General features: G+C 38.0%; 1 protein-coding gene across 1 annotated transcript in view; it reads right to left on the bottom strand.

Annotated features, from left to right (window-relative positions):
- LOC132092005 (mitogen-activated protein kinase kinase kinase 5-like) overlaps positions 1 to 20,971 on the bottom strand; it is a 106,823-nt gene that overhangs the window by 8,910 nt on the left and 76,942 nt on the right. The window contains 7 exon segments of the mRNA XM_059498050.1: positions 1,385 to 1,553; positions 1,844 to 1,997; positions 2,813 to 2,972; positions 5,147 to 5,259; positions 5,474 to 5,644; positions 6,385 to 6,491; positions 14,659 to 14,827. Of these exon segments, the coding sequence (XP_059354033.1) occupies positions 1,385 to 1,553; positions 1,844 to 1,997; positions 2,813 to 2,972; positions 5,147 to 5,259; positions 5,474 to 5,644; positions 6,385 to 6,491; positions 14,659 to 14,827 (1,043 nt within the window).

Here is a 20,971-nt window from a genome sequence, read left to right as displayed (position 1 = left end):
AGAGAGAGAGAGAGAGAGGGAGAGAGAGAGAGAGAGAGAGAGAGAGAGAGACAGAGATTGTTTTCATCCAGATATGCAAAGTTCAGCAGGACTGATAGCATAGTAAACATCATAACATTTGCAGTCTGTAAGATAACAATATTTTTAATTGTTGAATATGCCTGATATTCAGGGTGCGTCTAAAATCTTAGGCAGCTGACTTGCTTCTTCACTGCCCTGTCAGGAAATGACTTTGAAAGCCTCTCAAAACTTATTTCGGACAGGTTTCTGAGGCAGCATAATATTCTAATGATGTACAACAAAATATAAAGAAAGCTGGTGATAATATTTCATTAGTACAATGCTAATTTCTCTCTAGAAATAAAATTAAAAGTTAAAAACTCATTTATATGCATCACAATCACTGGACTCAGAAAAATCTCATTGCCTTCCTACCTCTTGAACTATTTTAACCTGTTAACGCCTTTTATTCAACAACTTTCGGACACAGCTTAGTATAACTTTATAAATATAATAGTAATAGTAAAATTTTGGGCCATATTAAATTTACACGTTTGAAATGTTAAATTGGTGGTAACACTTTAGATTAGGGAACACATATTCACTATTAACTAAGAGTTCTCCCTCAATAAACTCCTAAATTGTTGGTTATTAATAATTAGAGAGCTAGTTGTTAAGTTTAGGTATTGGGTCGGGTTAAGGGATCTAGAACATGGTCATGCAGAACAAGACATTAATATGTGCATAATAAGTACTAACAAACAGCCAATATGCTAGTAATATGCATGCTAATAAGCAACTAGTTATTAGTGAGAATTGGAACTTAAAATAAAGGGTTTCTGCTGAATTTATACTTAACATTGCAAAGTAACTTTGGGACAATGTTATAAGTTTACAGTTATAATTGTAACAAGAGTATGGTACTCTGTTTTAAGTTTACGGTTCAAATTCAAATGTAAACCTGGGACTGAAATGTTTTAGGTTTACAGTTCTATGTACATCTTTGAGTAGGCATTATTAGATTAGCCAAAAATGTTTATTAAATGAACACACAAAAGCCGAGAGGGGTCTAAAACAGATGAATCTGCCCAAACTTTTCTGTACCGGCCCGTAATTTAGAAGCCCCAGTTGAGTGTATTTTTGTTGGTTATAAAAACAGTATATATTAATAATTAGTATACTAAACGGGCTAGATACAGAGTATCTGCCAAGTTTTAAGACCTCACATAAAATGAATATATTATGTCCATACTGAAGAAACGTATATAATCTCAAAATAAATCCTGTATAGTTTGGATCAGTTCCATGTTTTTACTTAGAAATATGCAGCACTTAATACGGTAATGATCAGATTTGTATGGATTTAGAGAATTAAAAAGTCAACAAATCCAAAAAGGAACATCTGCATTTAAGAACGAATGGATAAATAGTAAGTTATTTATTACTCTGTCGTCAGGGGTCACGTGCCAGATGGATAGCGTATTCTCTTCCACATCATTGTTGATTGAGAGGTAAGATGGCTGGTGGACCTTATTGGGCTCCAGTATCAATACCTGCACCAAAACAAGCTAAATTAATTCTGACAGTAGTCAATGATTTACATGCCATTAATGCCCAATAATCTTAATGTATCATCTACAACTCAATACTCTTACTAGCAGAAAAAAAAAATGCCAATGTTTGAGTGACTATGTTTAAATACACATTCGAAAAAAAGTGCATTCCAGGGTTTTATGCATGCAAACAGAGTGCATTTTAATGTGAATGCCACTTTCGTGTCTTAAATGGCTTTCTCACAGAACCTGTTGTAATGTGGCAATGTAGTGTAACAGAGGGTTCATACAGGAAAACGGACAGATGTCACATCCTTTTTGGTAGCTTCCACCATGAAGTCCATCCAGAAGTCCACAAGCTCTTGTTTAGGGGCCTGTGGATCAGTGGTTGGTTTTGTAAAGTGCTTATAGATGAGGATGGTCTCAACCAGCGACCGTAAATACCTGAAACACAAATACTTTAATGAATGAACAATAGCCTACTCTAAAATACTACAAGTATGACAAGCTTTTAACAGACAACTAAATTCTTACATTTTCTGAAGCACTTGCCTCTTCAAAATTCATTACTATAATGCTTGTTGGAAGTTTGCTTACCAGTCAAAGAAATCCACCCCAAAGTTTGTATATTGTCTCTAGATATGGCTTAGAATTTGTCCTATAATTCTCCTAGTCAATGTTACGTTTACTTGCATACCTGCCCATTTATTCATTTGCCAGAAAAACAAAAACAAAAAAATTAATAAAAAATATGTTTTAAGAAAAGTCTCAACCACAAGCTGCATTAATAAAATGTGGAACTGGGGATGCCTCCCACACTTTCTTGAACAATTAATGATCTTTCTATTACATTTCCATGATGATTCTTCTAGTTTTTTGTTATTACTGGATAATTTTAAATTATTTTATAAAGATTGCAATCACAAGAAGCAATTCTTTTAGAGATGAGCAACTAGGAAAATCTATCGGCAGGGTACAATGCGACTAACAGTGCCCTGGGCAAGAGATGATATTCACCATATTTAGTTTATTTCCTTGACTTTTTTCATTACTTACTGGAAATCACAATTTAAAAATTCCCAACACCGTTTTTGTTCAAACTCAAAGTATGAGCAGTAGTAACATTGATAGTAATGTCTTAGCAAATACTATTAATTAATAGCGTTTTTTTTTTTTTTACTATTATAAATAATTTATTATTAATATATACAAATTATTTTAAACAATGATGCATGTGAAATGTGAATGTGTGCACATACCAAACAGGAGCTTTAATTTTGAAGAGTTTCTCGGAGGCCTGGATGACTCGGGTGCTGTCGCAGGCCAGAATACTAGCCCCAAGAAAGAAACCCACATCCCAGTAACTCTGCAATCTATCCAAACTGCCCTTCTTCCCCAGGAGACTGCTCAACTTCACACCTACAAGAGACACAGACACAGAGATTAAGTGCATATATTATATTAGGAGGCATGTTAATATATGGAAGACTTAAGAATATATACACTGTACAAGACATTGAGAGAGTAACCAACATATCATACATATCAATATTAATTCTTAAGTCTTCCATATATTAACATGCCTCCTAATATAATTTTTACAGTTGAAGACTGTAAAAATGTTGCCTGGTCTGATGAGTCTCGATTTCTGTTGAGACATTCAGATGGTAGAGTCAGAATTTGGCATAAACAGAATGGGAACATGGATCCATCATGCCTTGTTACCACTGTGCAGGCTGCTGGTGGTGGTGTAATGGTGTGGGGGATGTTTTCTTGGCACACTTTAGGCCCCTTAGCACCAATTGGGCATCGTTTAAATGCCACAGCCTTCCTGAGCATTGTTTCTGACCATGTCCATCCCTTTATGACCACTATGTACCCATCCTCTGATGGCTACTTACAGCAGGATAATGCACCATGTCACAAAGCTCGAATCATTTCAAATTGGTTGGCCCATATATATATATATATATATATATATATATATATATATATATATATATATGTATGTATGAAATGCAATGCCCACTTTTCACCTTCCAAACAATGAATAATCTTAAAACAATGTTGGTGTTGCTGAATATTTTATTTCATTTGTTTTAAATGCATCACATTACTGAAATAAAACAGGTAGTGAAAGTATTTAATATTAAGGAAAGTACTTTCTGACACTAGAAAATAAATGTTGATGTTGACAAATTATACACTCACCTAAAGGATTATTAGGAACACCATACTAATACTGTGTTTGACCCCCTTTCGCCTTCAGAACTGCCTTAATTGTACGTGGCATTGATTCAACAAGGTGCTGAAAGCATTCTTTAGAAATGTTGGCCCATATTGATAGGATAGCATCCTGCAGTTCATGGAGATTTGTGGGATGCACATCCAGGGCACGAAGCTCCCGTTCCACCACATCCCAAAGATGCTCTATTGGGTTGAGATCTGGTGACTGTGGGGCCATTTTAGTAAAGTGAACTCATTGTCATGTTCAAGAAACCAATTTGAAATGATTCGAGCTTTGTGACATGGTGCATTATCCTGCTGTAAGTAGCCATCAGAGGATGGGTACATGGTGGTCATAAAGGGATGGACATGGTCAGAAACAATGCTCAGGAAGGCCGTGGCATTTAAACGATGCCCAATTGGCGCTAAGGGGCCTAAAGTGTGCCAAGAAAACATCCCCCACACCATTACACCACCACCAGCAGCCTGCACAGTGGTAACAAGGCATGATGGATCCATGTTCTCATTCTGTTTATGCCAAATTCTGACTCTACATCTGAATGTCTCAACAGAAATCGAGACTCATCAGACCAGGCAACATTTTTACAGTCTTCAACTGTCCAATTTTGTTGAGCCCGTGCAAATTTAGCCTCTTTTTCCTATTTGTAGTGGAGATGAGTGGTACCCGGTGGGGTCTTCTGTTGTTGTAGCCCATCCGCCTCAAGGTTGTGCATGTTGTGGCTTCACAAATGCTTTTCTGCATACCTCGGTTGTAACGAGTGGTTATTTCAGTCAAAGTTGCTCTTCTATCAGCTTGAATCAGTCGGCCCATTCTCCTCTGACCTCTAGTATCAAAAAGGCATTTTCGCCCACAGGACTGCCGCATACTGGATGTTTTTCCCTTTCCACACCATTCTTTGTAAACCCTAGAAATGGTTGTGCCTGAAAATCCCAGTAACTGAGCAGATTGTGAAATACTCAGACCGGCTCGTCTGGCACCAACAACCATGCTACACTCAAAATTGCTTAAATCACCTTTCTTTCCCATTCTGACATTCAGTTTGGAGTTCAGGAGATTGTCTTGACCAGGACCACACCCCTAAATGCATTGAAGCAACTGCCATGTGATTGGTTGATTAGATAATTGCATTAATCAGAAATTGAACAGGAGTTCCTGATAATCCTTTAGGTGAGTGTATAATGTCACATTTCAATTAAAAAACTATCATGTCACTTTTCTTTTGACACCAGACAGTAAAAAAAAAGTTGTTCAAATAAATAAATAAATAACGGTTGCCCCACCACTATTATAGGAGTGGTTGAATGGATGAGGCTCAACCCAACATTATCCAAACTGTCAAACACACCTACTTTACGCAGCTCAAAGGAGGAGTCAAACTAATGTCCTTCAGCCAATAGCAACACTGCATAGTTTATACCAGAGTGCAGCGTGGGCTCTGATTCAAAACCTTTTTTAAACCTGTAGATGGAGATAGAGACAGCACAATGCCACTTTACTGGTTACAATGGCAACTGTATTTGTGAATCTCACAAAAGCTGTCAAAAATGTCACATTGTAAAAAAATTTAATGGTCCTACAGATAGACTTAATGTTTTGTTTAACAAATATAATTTAGATTTTTGAGTGAAATTTGACCTGAACGTTTTCGTGAGATTTACCCTAAAGTCCTCACCAGTGTATGCCTTGATCCCTGCTATCTGTGTCGGTGAAATGAGAGTCCAGGAACATATCCTTATAGATTCGGCCTACCAGGCAATAAATATCAGATGCCACCTGCTCGTCTGAGTTCACCAATGGCAACATAATGTCCAGAGCCTTCTGTCTGTCTCCTGGTAGCTTTCTCCTGCAGAGAAGGACCAGAAAGAGACTGTGAAAATCAGAAATATACCAAAAACAGTATTCTTGAAATACATATTAGATGTATGCAAGTTTAATAGTTTTATATGCAGTCAAACAACTATATGCAAGTCTTTTATAGGTTACTTTCTTTAAAACATGTAAACACTATGACCCAGTGCTGTTTGTTGGATTAGCCGATACAGCAAAACTGACTGAACCAATGATTGAGTTTGGGACAGGACTGTTTACATCACATTTCTTATCAATAGATTTTAAGATTCAAATCACACCAGATTTTGCTCATATAGCTTTCTTATAGTAATGTCCTAACCAGGACTTCTAAGTAGTTCAGTTTGCATTAAAATCTCTTGTTACACTTCTGTATACACTATTGTTCAAAAGTTTTTTTTTTTTTATTATAAATAAAAACTTTTATTCAGCAAGGACACATTCAATTGATCAGAAGTGACAGACAGACAGTTGTTCCTTTGAATGATTTCAGAAGGATCATGTGAGACACTGAAGAATGGAATGCATTTTACAATATATTCCATAGAAATCAGCTATTTTTTACTGTAAAAATATTTCACAATGTTACTGGTCTTACTGTAATTTACATCAAATAATTGCACTCTAGGGAGCATAAAAGCCAAACAAATATTTTTTATCAACTTTTTATCATAGTATATTAAACATCAGACATTCTGAATATTATTTAAGACACAGTAAGCTGTTCAGTGTCACCTGTTGAGGGCAAAGGCGTAGTGGAACTTTATGTGAGGATGAGCCACTGGGTCAAAGGTCAGCAGCTTTTCCAGTGTTTCAACTAACTTCACAATGGATTCATAATCCTACAAACAGATAACCACAAAACAAAAAAGAAACCATTAACAGGAAATATATATTATACAATATTATAAAATGTGAGGATTCCTGTATGATTCCCACCTCTAAACACAAGCCTGCTGTATTATATTACGCTCATATTTACAACCCATACATTTTTTTTTTTTTTTTAATGATATAAAAGGAAAATCTTTATGGATGATTCTGCCGTAAAAGTACATTCAGTTGTTGTTGTTGTTTTAATACTGTATTTCTACAGTATTTCTGCATTCTAATCCTTTGGTAAATAATAATAATAATAGTAATAATGTTCAAACACAATGCTTCTTGAATGTAAAATGTATTTGCTTCATTCTTTATTCATATAAAAGCACTAAAATATTCATAACAACCTCTTTAAATGAGAGCTAGAGTTTGAACTGACTGCACATTATATCAATAACCATAAAAATAAAATTAATTAGACCTTTGACAAGCTTTCTTTCACTTTGAAGCTTTGAAATAAAGTTCAGTGTACTACACTACTCTAAAATTATCACAACGCAGTCCATAAGATCATTCATTAAAAGTAATGAATGATAATTTAATGTAAGTAATTGAAAGCAATAATGTCTGATTCATAAATGAATAGTCCTTTGTATCCATTTATGTTAGAAAATTAGACTGAGCAATTTGTGAGTCAGTCTTTTGTTTGTGTCCAATTATTACAATCTAAATAATGACAGTATGAAATAAAAGAACCAATGAAGTTGAAACAAGAATGATTGATTTTTTTTAAACAAACTGAATCGCCCAAATAAGTCTAACTTCTAAATACTAAAACAATATGATTTTGACATTAAAATTATTAACTTTTATTATTATTAAAATTATTATCAAACTCAAGCTCTACACCTCACCTTGATGTATCCAGAGGACATCTATAGGTAGAGGAGCTTATTCTTTCCTTGGGAACTATTTTTCTTTGTTGTTACAAAGTGCAAATGCCAAAACTAACATTATTAGCCATTTATAATATTTAATGGGCTACTTTAATCAGAGCAAATCATGCTAACATTTTTGGAAATGGAACTTAGCTATCACGTTCATGGACTAATAAGAAATTCCAGGTTCAATACAGGTTAAGCGTATTCCATAGCATGTTGTTGATTACTAAAGAAAATAATTGCTACTCATTCCTCAGTTTGAAAAAAAAAAAAACCTAATACACTAATAGTGGAAGTATTGGGGGCAAGACATTCCAGAAGTAGAAAAAAAAGCAGAAATGAGCATCTTGTGTTTTGTTTAAAGCATCAGCTTTTTAGAACACAAATTATTTTAAGGTGTGGGACTACTCAGTTTGAGACCTCAGGTTATTTAGGGAAGTTGTGGCCTAATGGTTAGAGATTTGGACTCATAATCCAAAGGCTGTGAGTTTGAGTCTCACACCAGCAGGGATTGTAGGTGGAGGGAGTGAATGTACAGAGCTCTCTCCGCCTTCAATTCCATGACTGAGGTGCCCTTGAGCAAGGGTTCACAACTGCTCCCTGGGCGCTGCAGCATAAATGGCTGCCCACTGCTCCGGGTGCATGTAAGGGTGTTCACTGCTGTGTATGTGCAATTTGGATTGGTTAAATGCAGAGCATGAATTCTGAGTATGGGTCACCAAAGTTGGCTGTATGTCACTTCACTTATGTGTTACTGATGCATTTCCTGAGGGTAAACAGTGTTTTATTGACATATGTTTGCACATGTTAAGCATCATTTACAAGGTGAACCATCTTTACATGGTCATGACAGGTGTTGAAATATAACATGTACATTCGTACAAAGTAAATAACTTTATCACACTAGTCTATTGTTAACACGTTGTGGCAGAGAGAGAGCTGCTGGAGAGAGACCCTGCTGGTAAAGGAATGCTTAATGAGAACTAGCAGGTGTTATCACTTTTGCAGTGAGGTGAGAAAGCAAAAAAAAAAAACACTACTGCTGGGAGATGGAATAAGGGAGATCCAGACAGAAGAACATGCTGGCCATGTGTGTACATGGACCTTTCTACCAGTAGTTCACCACACTTGAAAGCCCTTGTCCTGGATTTTGTATATGTTTCAGTTATTGTTAAGAAAGCACATGTTTACCAGCTGCTCTGCAACCCAGATGTTTTCTCCCCTCATCTATCCACCTTTTTCCAAGCGAGTCTACTGTGTTTTATATTATAGGTGAACTTTCACCCAAACTCCTGAAACAAATCATATTCAAATAATAAGGTTGTGCTGCCAATAAACCTTATCTGTCCGGGAGCTGTATGTATTCAGTCATGCTCTATTTTTAAACATCAGGAAAATCAAATTACGCTTAGCATTTTAATGTGACCTTGGTATCATGAAAATCTTTGACAAAATCTCTTTTCAGTCCACTAGCTTTGTTCTGTTCCTTCTGATTATTTTATTTTTTCGTTGTATTTTGATGTATTACTATGAAAAAGACAACAGACACTGTGCAGTTGCGGTCTGTTCTCCTGCTTTTATCTCCAAATTCTCATTCTAGGGCATAATTGTCTCACCCTTTTCACTTCTAATCCATATCAGAAGCATTTACTGGAATATTTCTAAAAGACAGGAAACCAAATATTTTATCATTAATGATGAAGTTTTGAGAAAAAATAAATTGCACTTTACATTAACTTGCATATTACTATAAATTAAAAATATCATTATATTGCTACAGAAACACTCAGTCTTTTGGGGTTATTCATAGCCTGCTCAAAGTATTTTGACATTAGAAATTTAAGCTTTTGATGTTTGGCGGTTGAGGAGTGAAGAGAATAAAGTCGTTCTTACTGATTTCATGAGAGCTACACATTCCAAAAAAGTTGGGACAGGTAGCAATAAGAGACCAGAAAAGTTAAATGTACATAAGGAACAGCTGGAGGACCAATTTGCAACTTATTAGGTCAATTGGCAACATGATTGGGTATAAAAAGAGCCTCTCAAAGTGGCAGTCTCTCAGAAGTCAAGATGGGCAGAGGATCAACAAATCCCCCAATGCTGCAGCGAAAAATAGTGGAGCAATATCAGAAAGGAGTTCCTCAGAGAAAAATTGCAAAAGAGTTTGAAGTTATCATCATCTACAGTGCATAATATCATCCAAAGATTCAGAGAATCTGGAACAATCTCTTTGAGTAAGGGTCAAGGCCGGAAAACCTTACTGGATGCCCATGATCTTCAAGCCCTTAGACGGCACTGCATCACATACAGGAATGCTACTGTAATGGAAATCACAACATTGGCTAAGAAATACTTCCAGAAAACATTGTCGGTAAACACAATCCACTGTGCCATTCGCCGTTGCCGGCAAAAACTCTATAGGTCAAAAAAGAAGCCATATCTAAACATGATCCAGCAGCACAGGCGTTTTCTCTGGGCCAAGGCTCATTTAAAATGGACTGTGGCAAAGTGGAAAACTGTTCTGTGGTCAGATGAAACAAAATTTGAAGTACTTTTTGGAAAACTGGGACGCCATGTCATCCGGACTAAAGAGGACAAGGACAACCCAAGTTGTTATCAGCGCTCAGTTCATAAGCCTGCATCTCTGATGACTTTGCAACGTTTTTCATTAATAAAATTAAACACATTAGTGCACAATTTTCTACACCACAATCAGTCAAGCTCATATCACCAGAAAACTTACACTCATTTACATCCTTCTCTTCACTCTCTGAGGCAGAAGTCTCAAAACTCATCCTTTCTAATCACCCTACTACTTGCCCGCTTGATCCTATTCCATCTCATCTCCTTCAAGCCAATTTTCCTGCAGTTGTACCTGCACTCACTCACATCATCAACACATCCCTTCAAACTGGTGTTTTTCCCTCATCATTTAGACAAGCACGTATAACTCCACTACTTAAGAAACCCAACCTCGATCCTTCTCTTTTAGAGAACTACAGACCAGTTTCCCTTCTTCCTTTCATTGCAAAAACACTTGAACGAGCTGTGTTCAACCAGGTCTCTACATTTCTCACACACAACAACCTCCTTGACAGCAACCAATCTGGCTTCAGAAGTGGACATTCAACTGAGACGGCCTTGCTCTCAGTTGTTGAAGCTCTGAGACTGGCAAGAGCAGAATCCAAATCTTCAGTACTTATCCTGCTTGATCTGTCCGCTGCTTTTGACACGGTTAACCACCAGATCCTCCTATCAACCCTACTGGCAAAAGTCATCTCAGGAACCACACTTCAATGGTTTGAGTCTTACCTATCAGATAGGTCCTTCAAAGTATATTGGAGAGTTGAGGTGTCCAAGTCACAATATCTAACTACTGGGGTGCCTCAGGGCTCATTTCTTGGACCACTTATCTTCACTGTCTACATGGCATCATTAGGTTCTGTCATTCAGAAACATGGCTTTTCATACCACTGCTATGCTGATGACACTCAACTCTACCTCTCATTCCATCCTGATGATCTGACGGTAGCTATTCACATCTCAGCATTTCTAACAGAAATTTATTCCTTGATGTTGGACCATCACCTTCAACTCAACTTTGCCAAGACAGAACTGCTTGTGATTCCAGCAAACCCATCGTTTCATCACAATTTCACCATCAAGTTAGGCACATCAACCATTACTCCTTCAAAAACAGCTAGAAGCCTTGGAGTTATGATTGATGATCAGCTGACTTTCTCAGACCACATTGCTAAAACTGTCCGATTCTGCAGATTTGCTTTATTCAACATCAAGAAGATCAAGCCCTTTCTTTCGGAACATGCTGCACAACTCCTTGTTCAAGCTCTTGTTCTGTCCAGGGTGGACTATTGCAATGCCCTCTTGGCAGGTCTTCCAGCCAGTTCTATTAAACCTTTACAATTAATTCAGAACGCGGCAGCAAGATTAATTTTTAATGAGCCAAAAAGAATACACGTCACACCTTTGTTTATCATTTTGCACTTGGTTTCCAATAGCTGCTCCCATAAAATTCAAGGCATTGATGTTCGCCTACAAAACTACCTCTGGCTCTGCACCCATTTACCTAAATTTGTTACTTCAGACTTATGTGCCCTCTAGAAGCTTGCGTTCTGCAAGTGAACATCCATGATTGTGCCATCCCAAAGAAGCACAAAGTCACTTTTACGGACTTTTAAATTAAATGTTCCCTCCTGGTGGAATGACCTGCCCAACTCAATCCGGACAGTTGAGTCCTTAACCATCTTCAAGAATCAGCTTAAAACACATCTCTTCCATCTTTATTTGACCCTCTAACTTTAACACTCACTATTCTAATTCTATTCTTAAAAAAAAAAAAATCCAACTACCTTTCTAATCTTTTTGTATTCTATTTTCTTTTCATTTATTATGCAATTGTATGTGTGTGTGTGTGTGTGTGTGTGTGTGTATGTGTAAAGATCTCTAACACTAGCTTGCTCTATTCTTTTTTTATTGTATCTCTTTTCTTTATATTTATTATATTATTTAAAATCCCATGCTACGTGTACTGTGTTAACCTAACTGAGACTTGTTATAGCACTTATATATCATTGCTCTTTTTGTTGTTTTTGATTGCTTCCACTGTCCTCATCTGTAAGTCGCTTTGGATAAAAGTGTCTGCTAAATTAATAAATGTAAATGTAATGTAAATGTATGGGGTTGCATGAGTGCGTGTGGCATGGGCAGCTAATACTTCTGGAAAGGCACCATCAGTGCTGAAAGGTATATCCAAGTTCTAGAACAACATATGCTACCATCCAGACGTCGTCTCTTTCAGGGAAGACCTTGCATTTTCCAACATGACAATGCCAGACCACATACTGCATCAGTTACAACATCAAGACTGCGTAGAAGAAGGATCCGGGTACTGAAATGGCCAGCCTGCAGTCCAGATCTTACACACCCATAGAAAAAAATTTGCCGCATCATAAAGAGGAAGATGCAACAAAGAAGACCTAAGATAGTTGAGCAACTAGAAGCCTGTATTAGACAAGAATGTGACAATATTCCGATTCCTAAACTTGAGCAACTACAAAATCTGCTCAGTCCCCAGACGTTTGCAGACTGTTATAAAAAGAAGAGAGGAGGCCACATAGTGGTAAACATGGCCTTGTCCCAACTTTTTTGAGATGTGTTGATGCCATGAAATTTAAAATCAACTTTTTCTCAGTTTAAACATTAGATATGTCATCTATGTTGTATTCTGAATAAAATATTGAAATTTAAAACTTCCACATCATTGCATTCTGTTTTTAACTTTTTTTGGAATCGGGTTTGCACACAAATGAATAGGCCTAATGTATTTATAAGTTTGGCGATATGATTAGATGGTTTTATCTTCCTGACACATTCTTCACAGGCTGTTATACTGATTATTTCCCTGGTTAAAACAACTTATAGGCACAGAAATTATGCGTGATTGTTAGTTGTACTCAGTAGCGTACCGTGGGGTTTCACTCAGGGCCTTCAGTAAGCAACTGTAAACAGTCTGTAAACATCTGTAACAGCTAATATGCCATATGCAAATAATTCTCATATCATGCCACACAGGCTCTCAATGACAATGACAGCTGATCAACAATTTCAACGGTAGACTAGATGGGGGTGGGTTAAATTTGGAGTAAATTTTCCCACATGCGTCAGTAAAAGTAATCCACAAATACATGATTCACTATGAACATTCACGTCACTCTAAAATGATGTCACGCCCACAGCAACAGAACTGTACAAATGCTGGACATCCACACACCAGCTACAGTATTATCAACCATCACATACACCTCCATAATATGCATGAATCAATACTCGTCAAATAATAAAGCACTCATCTGTCACTTGTAAATAAAGTCTGTGCGTCTCTCATTCCATGTCCCTTTACTCGTATAAAAAAAAATAAACATGGCCAAATATCTTGTTGTGCTCGGTGCTAGCTGTTAGCCACTCGTAGATGCAATTTATCTTTGAAATGGTGCACAAAACCAATGTTAGGTAATTCAGGTTAAGTTGTTTATCCTTCAGTTGTTCCTCTTTGTTTGCAAAAGTGTGCCTTGAAAAAGGCAGATCGGCAACAAGATCTGGTGTAAAAGCGCCGGTGACAGCGGCTTGGAAATTGCAAACTAAACGATGGATGCAGTGTTGCCAAATTGGGCTACTTTAACAATGTTGCCGCGGGTTGTTTTTCATGTCTGCTGGTTGAAGCGACCTCAGTGATGTGATATTTAGCCCCTGGAATGTGAATTTTACCAGGAGAGCCCCGCCAAAAATGTGTATTTTACTCCTGGAAAGCGGATTTTAACGGGGGACAGCTCGAAACGAGATTGGGTGTTTTTTTTGTCGAAAAATCTGGCAATCCTGGCTGGGGGAAGCACTGGGCACGTAGCTGGTCCCAGAGGGTCATGCTGTCATGGAACATCAAAATTTTAAGTTGGAAATACGCCACCACACTGAAATCCAGTCGGCAGCAACTTCCAGTTCAAACAGACTTTATAGTAAATATGTCAGAAAAATGCACTCTTTCAAGGATGTGCATTTAATGCATGACCAAAGTAAGGACATAATCTAAGTGTTTAAAACATGCAAAGTATAGTTGCCAACTGTTCCTGTATTAAATTCCATATTAAATCCATACAGAAAGCAGTTTATCATGTCATGCCTAGTTTAGGGAGCTAATCACACTCACAAAAACAAAAAAACAAAAACACCCTATTTTTAACCTGTAATAATAACATATTTGGAAAACTCTGTCCATATTTACATTAGTGCTAATTTATGGTCAGTTTATAACGTAATACATTTCTCATAATGTAATAATTGTTATATTTAAATGTAATTATTATATTTAAATAACAGCAGTTATAAGTTGTTCATCGCAGCACAATGTTTTGCCCTATAGACTTCCATTGTTAGAGCATTACTGAACACGCGATTTTGGTTCGTTATACAAATTGAGAAAAAAAAATAAAAAAATGTGTAGGAATGAAACTGCATGTAAGAAAGAGCATTCAGGTGAAGTGAGAAAACAGAATTACAAAATTGTCTTGAATCTGGAACATCCTGTTAAAGTGTGACCTCAATAACATTCTCCCTTTACTTGTTTCACCACCAAAAGAAAACCTTTACAGCTAAACAGAATTTTGATGATTAAAATGACAAATATTTTGCAGTCACTATGAATAACAACCAAAAGTTTATGTAAAGCAGTCACCTGGATATCTCTGTATGACAGAAGGAGGTTGATGACGACATCAGCTGAAAGACACTCAACGCTGTCAAACCGCCGCTGGATCCGTCTGAGTTCAGCCGCTAGCTCTACTCCATTGTAAAGCTCACGTGCTTTACGAATCTCATTCAGAACTATCTCATGGAAGTACTGGCTGAAAAAGCATGCAAAAGAGACAAAGTTACTGAACTATGCAAGAATGGAAATACAAACAGCAGAAAAGCACATTTCAAAGAAAGTTATTATCATATACTAAAAACATATTTAAAACTAAAATAAATTTAGAAACATTATTTCAAGAGCAAAATGTATTAGTTTGGGCAGCTAACCACTAATACAGTATATGCTGTAAATACAATATATGAGCCCACGAAGCATGATGGGCTATCAGTAAATACAGTATATAATGACCCTAAATTTCAGTATAATTTGGGGAATATTTTTTCTTAAATCCGCACGACTGCAAATGTGATACTGATTTAATAACAGTTTAATAACAGTTAATAGTTAATACTGCGAGTTACATTTAAGACACAATATTTTCAATAATGGGACTGATGAATTTTGAACAAATCTTTACGAGCATGCTATTCAAAATCTTGCCATGCCACAGAGTACCACTCACATATTTTTTTATTAAGTTACATTATATTTTTTTGTAGTACAGCTCACACCTTTTCTTTCCATTTGCACTATTTTTTTCCAAACACCAAACATTAATTGATGACTGCATGGTAGGTATGTCAACGATTAATCGAAGATCGATTAATTGTCTATAAGAGATGCAATCGATTAGGCCTGTTGATGGTCGGTTAACCGATTTAATGTTGGGCTGCGTGCAGCTCATGCGCAAAACACGTGCGAGCGGCTGTGAGTGACGGTTGTAGGCCACTCGCAGGTGAATGCCAAAATGCTACTCAGAAAATCTAAATAACCAGACCCGTTGTAATTGCCATTGTTAATGCAATAAGTGCTTCACGCAGCACAACATTAAATCGGTTAACCGACCATCAACAGGCCTAATCGATTGCATCTCTTATAGACAATTAATCGATCTTCGATTAATCGTTGACATACCTACCATGCAGTCATCAATTAATGTTTGGTGTTTGGAAAAAAATAGTGCAAATGGAAAGAAAAGGTGTGAGCTGTACTACAAAAAAATATAATGTAACTTAATAAAAAAATATGTGAGTGGTACTCTGTGGCATGGCAAGATTTTGAATAGCATGCTCGTAAAGATTTGTTCAAAATTCATAAGATAAGATGCTTTGGCAACTGTTATGGACTATGTGTTGACTGCAACAATCAAGCTTGCATACAAACAAGCATTTCTCACCGGGAGAATTTACAAACAGCCACTGATAATACCCGTTTCCTCCCATGAATCCCATCTACCAGGAGAAGAGCTTACAGTTTTCCAGCAGTATGTTTGTCCGCTGTCTGAGCATCAGTGGACGGCTTTTCAGTCTCATGAAAAAATCTATAGAGATTGTCTGAACTTCAAACGCCAGCATGAGAAGAACTTTGTTTCCTCTGGTGATTCAGGAAAGTGGATAACACTAGCTGCACTGCTAAATGGGATATTCTTCAGAAACTGAGTTTTTATAGCCGAAAGCCACAACGGTAAGACGTTTGGATTACAACTCCTGAAATATGTGGCGAGAGTTCGGAGGAAGTTCCCAGCGATAAAAACATATCCTGAAGATTTAACATCGGCTCTAATAGTTGACTGGCTCCTCGAACAGCTGCGCTATCTGTGGGACACTGTGCTGCCGTCTCTGCGGACACGAGCGACTTGTGGCCAGCGGGACAAAAAGGTGAGCAGGAACAAACTTGCATATTTGTGGCAGCATAAAAAATCTAAAGCGATCCAAATCATCTTAAACAACAGTGAATACCCTGACCCTCCTTCCTGTCCAAGTGACATTACAGTTATTCTAACTTATTATGATGATAAATGCTTAAATCAGGAGCCTAACGAGTCATCCTCTCCCACCATGGTATATGAACGTGCCACCACCAAGCCAACTATTTTTCCTGAAACAACGCATTTTACATATAAAGAGGTAGAAACTGTGTGAATAACCTTCCAAATAACAAAGCAAGTGGTAAAGACGGCATGACAGGAGTCCTTTAAAACAATGCAATCATGTCAGATTTTGACAACAGTTTTTAATGTATGTTTGGAAATTAAGAGAGCGCTAGATTCATGGAAAGGTGCAATAATTCATCGTATTCCAAAAAAAGACAACATCCCTGATGATCCATCGATACTGTCCAGAGTTCTTCCTTGGCTAATGGAGGCTGATATCTTATTCACCAAGCAGAAGGTATACATCAAAAGGCAAGGTATGAATGAACATGTATTTTGCCTTAAAACAGGGATAGATGACTTTAAGCATGAGTCCTGCAGACTGTACTCAGTCTTCCTAGACTTTAACAATGCATTTGGAACTTTATCTCATGAAGTCATGATCAGATCACTGGAGGAAAAACAGCTGCCTTGGCTGTTCATTGATATAGTGAAAGATGTACATAGAGGCTCATTTATCGAAGTAATTTGTGGAGAACAGCTCACTCGCCCAACACCACTTCAGATTTCTTCACTTCAGGCATTAAAACTGGATGCCCTTGGAGTGCAGTTAACTTCATAATTGCCATCAACCAGTGGTTAATGTGGATGTGTCAGTGTGCCCCACCTGATGTGATGTCCCCGATCCCAGTACAGGGCTATGCAGACGATGTCCAGATTGCCTCCATAGAAGAGAGCATAATTAAAAACAGGCTAGCCAGAACAGATTATTTTCTGAAATGGTCAGGCCTGGAGATTAAGGACTCAAAATGTGCTGTTTTGTATGAGAGGAGTGCAGGGAACAGGTGGTACCGCTCGAAATCTGATAGATGTCCAGTGTTTACAGTAGCAACAAAACCTATTCGTGTATATTCTCTTAATGAGACATACACTTACCTTGGCCATAAAATTAATATAGCAGGAGAATGGAAAGAGCAAGTAAACATCATCTTGTTTGAGTTCACATTCAGGTTGGACCTGGTTGATAAATGCCCACTGCCACTGACCATGAAGCTGGAGGCTGTTAGACAGGTGGCACTGTCTAAAGTACAACATCTGTTCTCCAACTTTTATATCCAGCAGAAAGTCCTTAGCCAAATGAATAACAAAAGAGTGAGCTTAGTGCGAAAGTGGTTCGGACTGAATACACACAGCACTTGTGACATTATTTTTCATCCCCAATGGGAAGGAGAGTTGGGGGTGCCGAATGTGATATGGGTTTATAGCAGCATGCAGATTTCCCACCTTCTGAACATGCTGAACAATGATGACAGAGACGTTAGGGAGTTGGCTCGATCCTCTCTGTTCCTGGACCTCAGGAGACGCAGGGTGCCATTAGCCATGGACTTAGAGCCCCACTTCCTTGGCTTCAAAAGAAAACCCAGCGGGAAACTGGACACTCACTCTGCTGGTTTTGTTGTCTGGTCAGACTGGCCAGATCTGAATGACCTCTGTGTAAGAACTGGAGTATCTCTGGAGTGGGCTCGGTCTGACTCTGTGATGGTGAGGGTCTCAGAGGATATCATCACTGACCCCCTAATCTATGTCAGAGCAACAGCTGCGTTCGGGGGATCTAGCCCCCTGCTAACATCTATAGGTGCCCAGCAAACTCTCATGGATTTACATCAGTATCACCAAAAACTACACCGGACTGGACTGAACCTTATGGGAAAACTCGCTTGTCTTCCCTCGGCTGATCACTCTGTTTCTCACTTATTTCTCAAGAATACTGCACTCATTTCTCAAGAATACTGCACTCAGCGAGGAGATTGTTATTTTCACAGTAAAAACCAGATTACAAGTTCTTCCAACTAGACTTATCCTTTCTATCTGGTTTCCTACAGCTCAGGTTCCTTACTGTCTGCATCACACTACAGAACAGATTACAGAAACACTGCCACATATTCTGTCAACGGCTGTTATACTTACAAGGGAAAGTACACAGCATGCCACGGCAGAACAGTGGACTTGACAGTGAAAGAAATATCAAACTATTTACCATCTTTAGTAAGAATATTCACACATTCTTGTGTAAATTCATCCATGTTTCAGTATCTGAACAGTAACTCTGAAATCTTTTCTCATATGTCTGCTAACACACCAGATGTCATTGTGATTAATGAGGAGTTTAGAGAGGCGTTTGTTTTGGAAGTTGCATGCACCTTTGACTCTAGTATGGAGGAAGCTTTCATGACTAAAATCATTAAATATCAATCACTCCTAAATACCATTTCAGAAATAGGTTATCGAGTCTGATTCCTGGTTTTAAATTTGGTAGCTTAGGACACACACACAGGTTGGTTGTAAGAGGGGTTCAACCGCTTGGGATGCCCAAAACGAGGGCTAAACGCTTGGCAAAGTACTGTACACTGTCTGCTATTATAGGCAGCTGTCATATATGGAGGAGATGCTGTTATTTATACCCATATGAACTGAGTGTTATGCTTAATATTATAAGACCTGCTGTATGTCACTGGTCCATGATCTTGTACATGTGTTTAGCTGCATCTATAATATTTATGTCCTTGTAAGTTACTTCTTTTAAGTGGATTTAAATAAATTGTTAAAATGTGTGCGGCTTTTGCACATCCTGTCATGCTGGTGACTACGTGCCTGCAATAGACTTTTTTTAGGATTATGGTTAACGATTAATTGATCGTTAATTTAAATGACAATTGATTATGGAAATAAACAATATTTTACATCCCTACTGCATGGTGATAAGATTCACTGACTGGTGTCCTGAACTTGAGAAAACGAGTACAGAAAGACACTCCCCATGTCCGATATGATATTGTGGTGCTTCTCAGCTAGTGAGCAAGCGGGACTGTCAATACTAAATGGTTGTTAGATTATCCTACAGTCTGGTATTAGACACTGTACACTTGTCTATCGCTTTGCGATCACATGACCTCTTCATCATGTGACCTCTTCTTGCCTTTGGCTTGCACACCAGGGGACTGCAGATAAATGTATCATGGCATGATATTGAAATAATTTACTGATGAAATTACTTAAGGTAATTTTAAGATAATAAGGTTTCTTAAACCATATCATGTGTCATTCTGTTTATGGCAGAGATACACCTCACCTAATAGTAACTGTCACTGACATTACTTGACCAACTAATACTGACATTTACAGTATGAAAAGACCAACGAAACATTGTCAATGTTCTCTCAGCCACACATCTTACGTCACGACCGCACAGTGTAAGCTCTGTGTAAGCAGGCTGCAACATACAATAACACCACAGACTCAGAGACTGTCACTGCCTACATCAACAAGTGTATTGATAATGTAACAGTCACATAGACCATCACTGTCCGGGCCAATCAGAATCCGTGGATGACAGGGGAGGTCTACAGACTCCTGAAGACACGGAATGCTGCCTTCAGAGCTGGAGGTGAGCTGGGCCTGAGGACAGCCAGGGCCAACCTATCCTGCGTCATCAGAGAGGCTAAGAGACAGTACTCCAGGAGGATAGCCCATCGATTCAACAACAGCAGAGACACTCTGAGCCTGTGGAAGGGGATACAGACCATTACGGACTACAAGCTCCTACCGCAGACCTGTGACTAGGGCTGTCGCGATAACCACAATATTGTAATACCGCGCTATTGACAAGCAAACCGCAGAGGAAAGATAGCAACTGCAGAAACCGCGACAACCGCAGTGTTCAGGTTTTTTTTTTTCTTTATGAGGCTGTGGCCTTATTGTTTTTTTTTAATTTGTCACTGTGCATTCAATGTTAAATAAATTAATGATACAATATGGTTACGACTGTAATTTATCTCGCGAGCCGTTGTAGCTTTATGGTGCTTCGTTTGTTTTGAATAGGCCGGCTGAAATGATGGGAGGCACTCGATCTCGTCCCAAAACCTAATGTCACGTCGCCAGTTTGGGAACATTTTGGCTTTCAACCCAATGAAAAGGACGAGCCAGTGAATATAGATGAGCCAATATGCAAAATGTGCTGCAAAAAAGGTCCCTGTGACGCGGCAATACATCTAATTTGAGGTCATCGGGACATTCTAAAACGCTTAACGTGGTTTAATACAATACAGTGATATTAACAGACCAAACTCACTAAACATCATATTAATAAAGTATATTATCTTCAAAAAATCAGATGATCCCTGAATATGAATTCAACGCGTTTAATAACACGTTAAGTCTTTTCCTTTCATAGAAAACCATCATAAGGCTTAATGTGTTATTAAA

This window comes from Carassius carassius, chromosome 18, assembly GCF_963082965.1.
Source record: "Carassius carassius chromosome 18, fCarCar2.1, whole genome shotgun sequence".
Lineage (NCBI taxonomy): Eukaryota > Metazoa > Chordata > Actinopteri > Cypriniformes > Cyprinidae > Carassius > Carassius carassius.
This window is presented reverse-complemented; position numbering and strand designations above follow the sequence as displayed.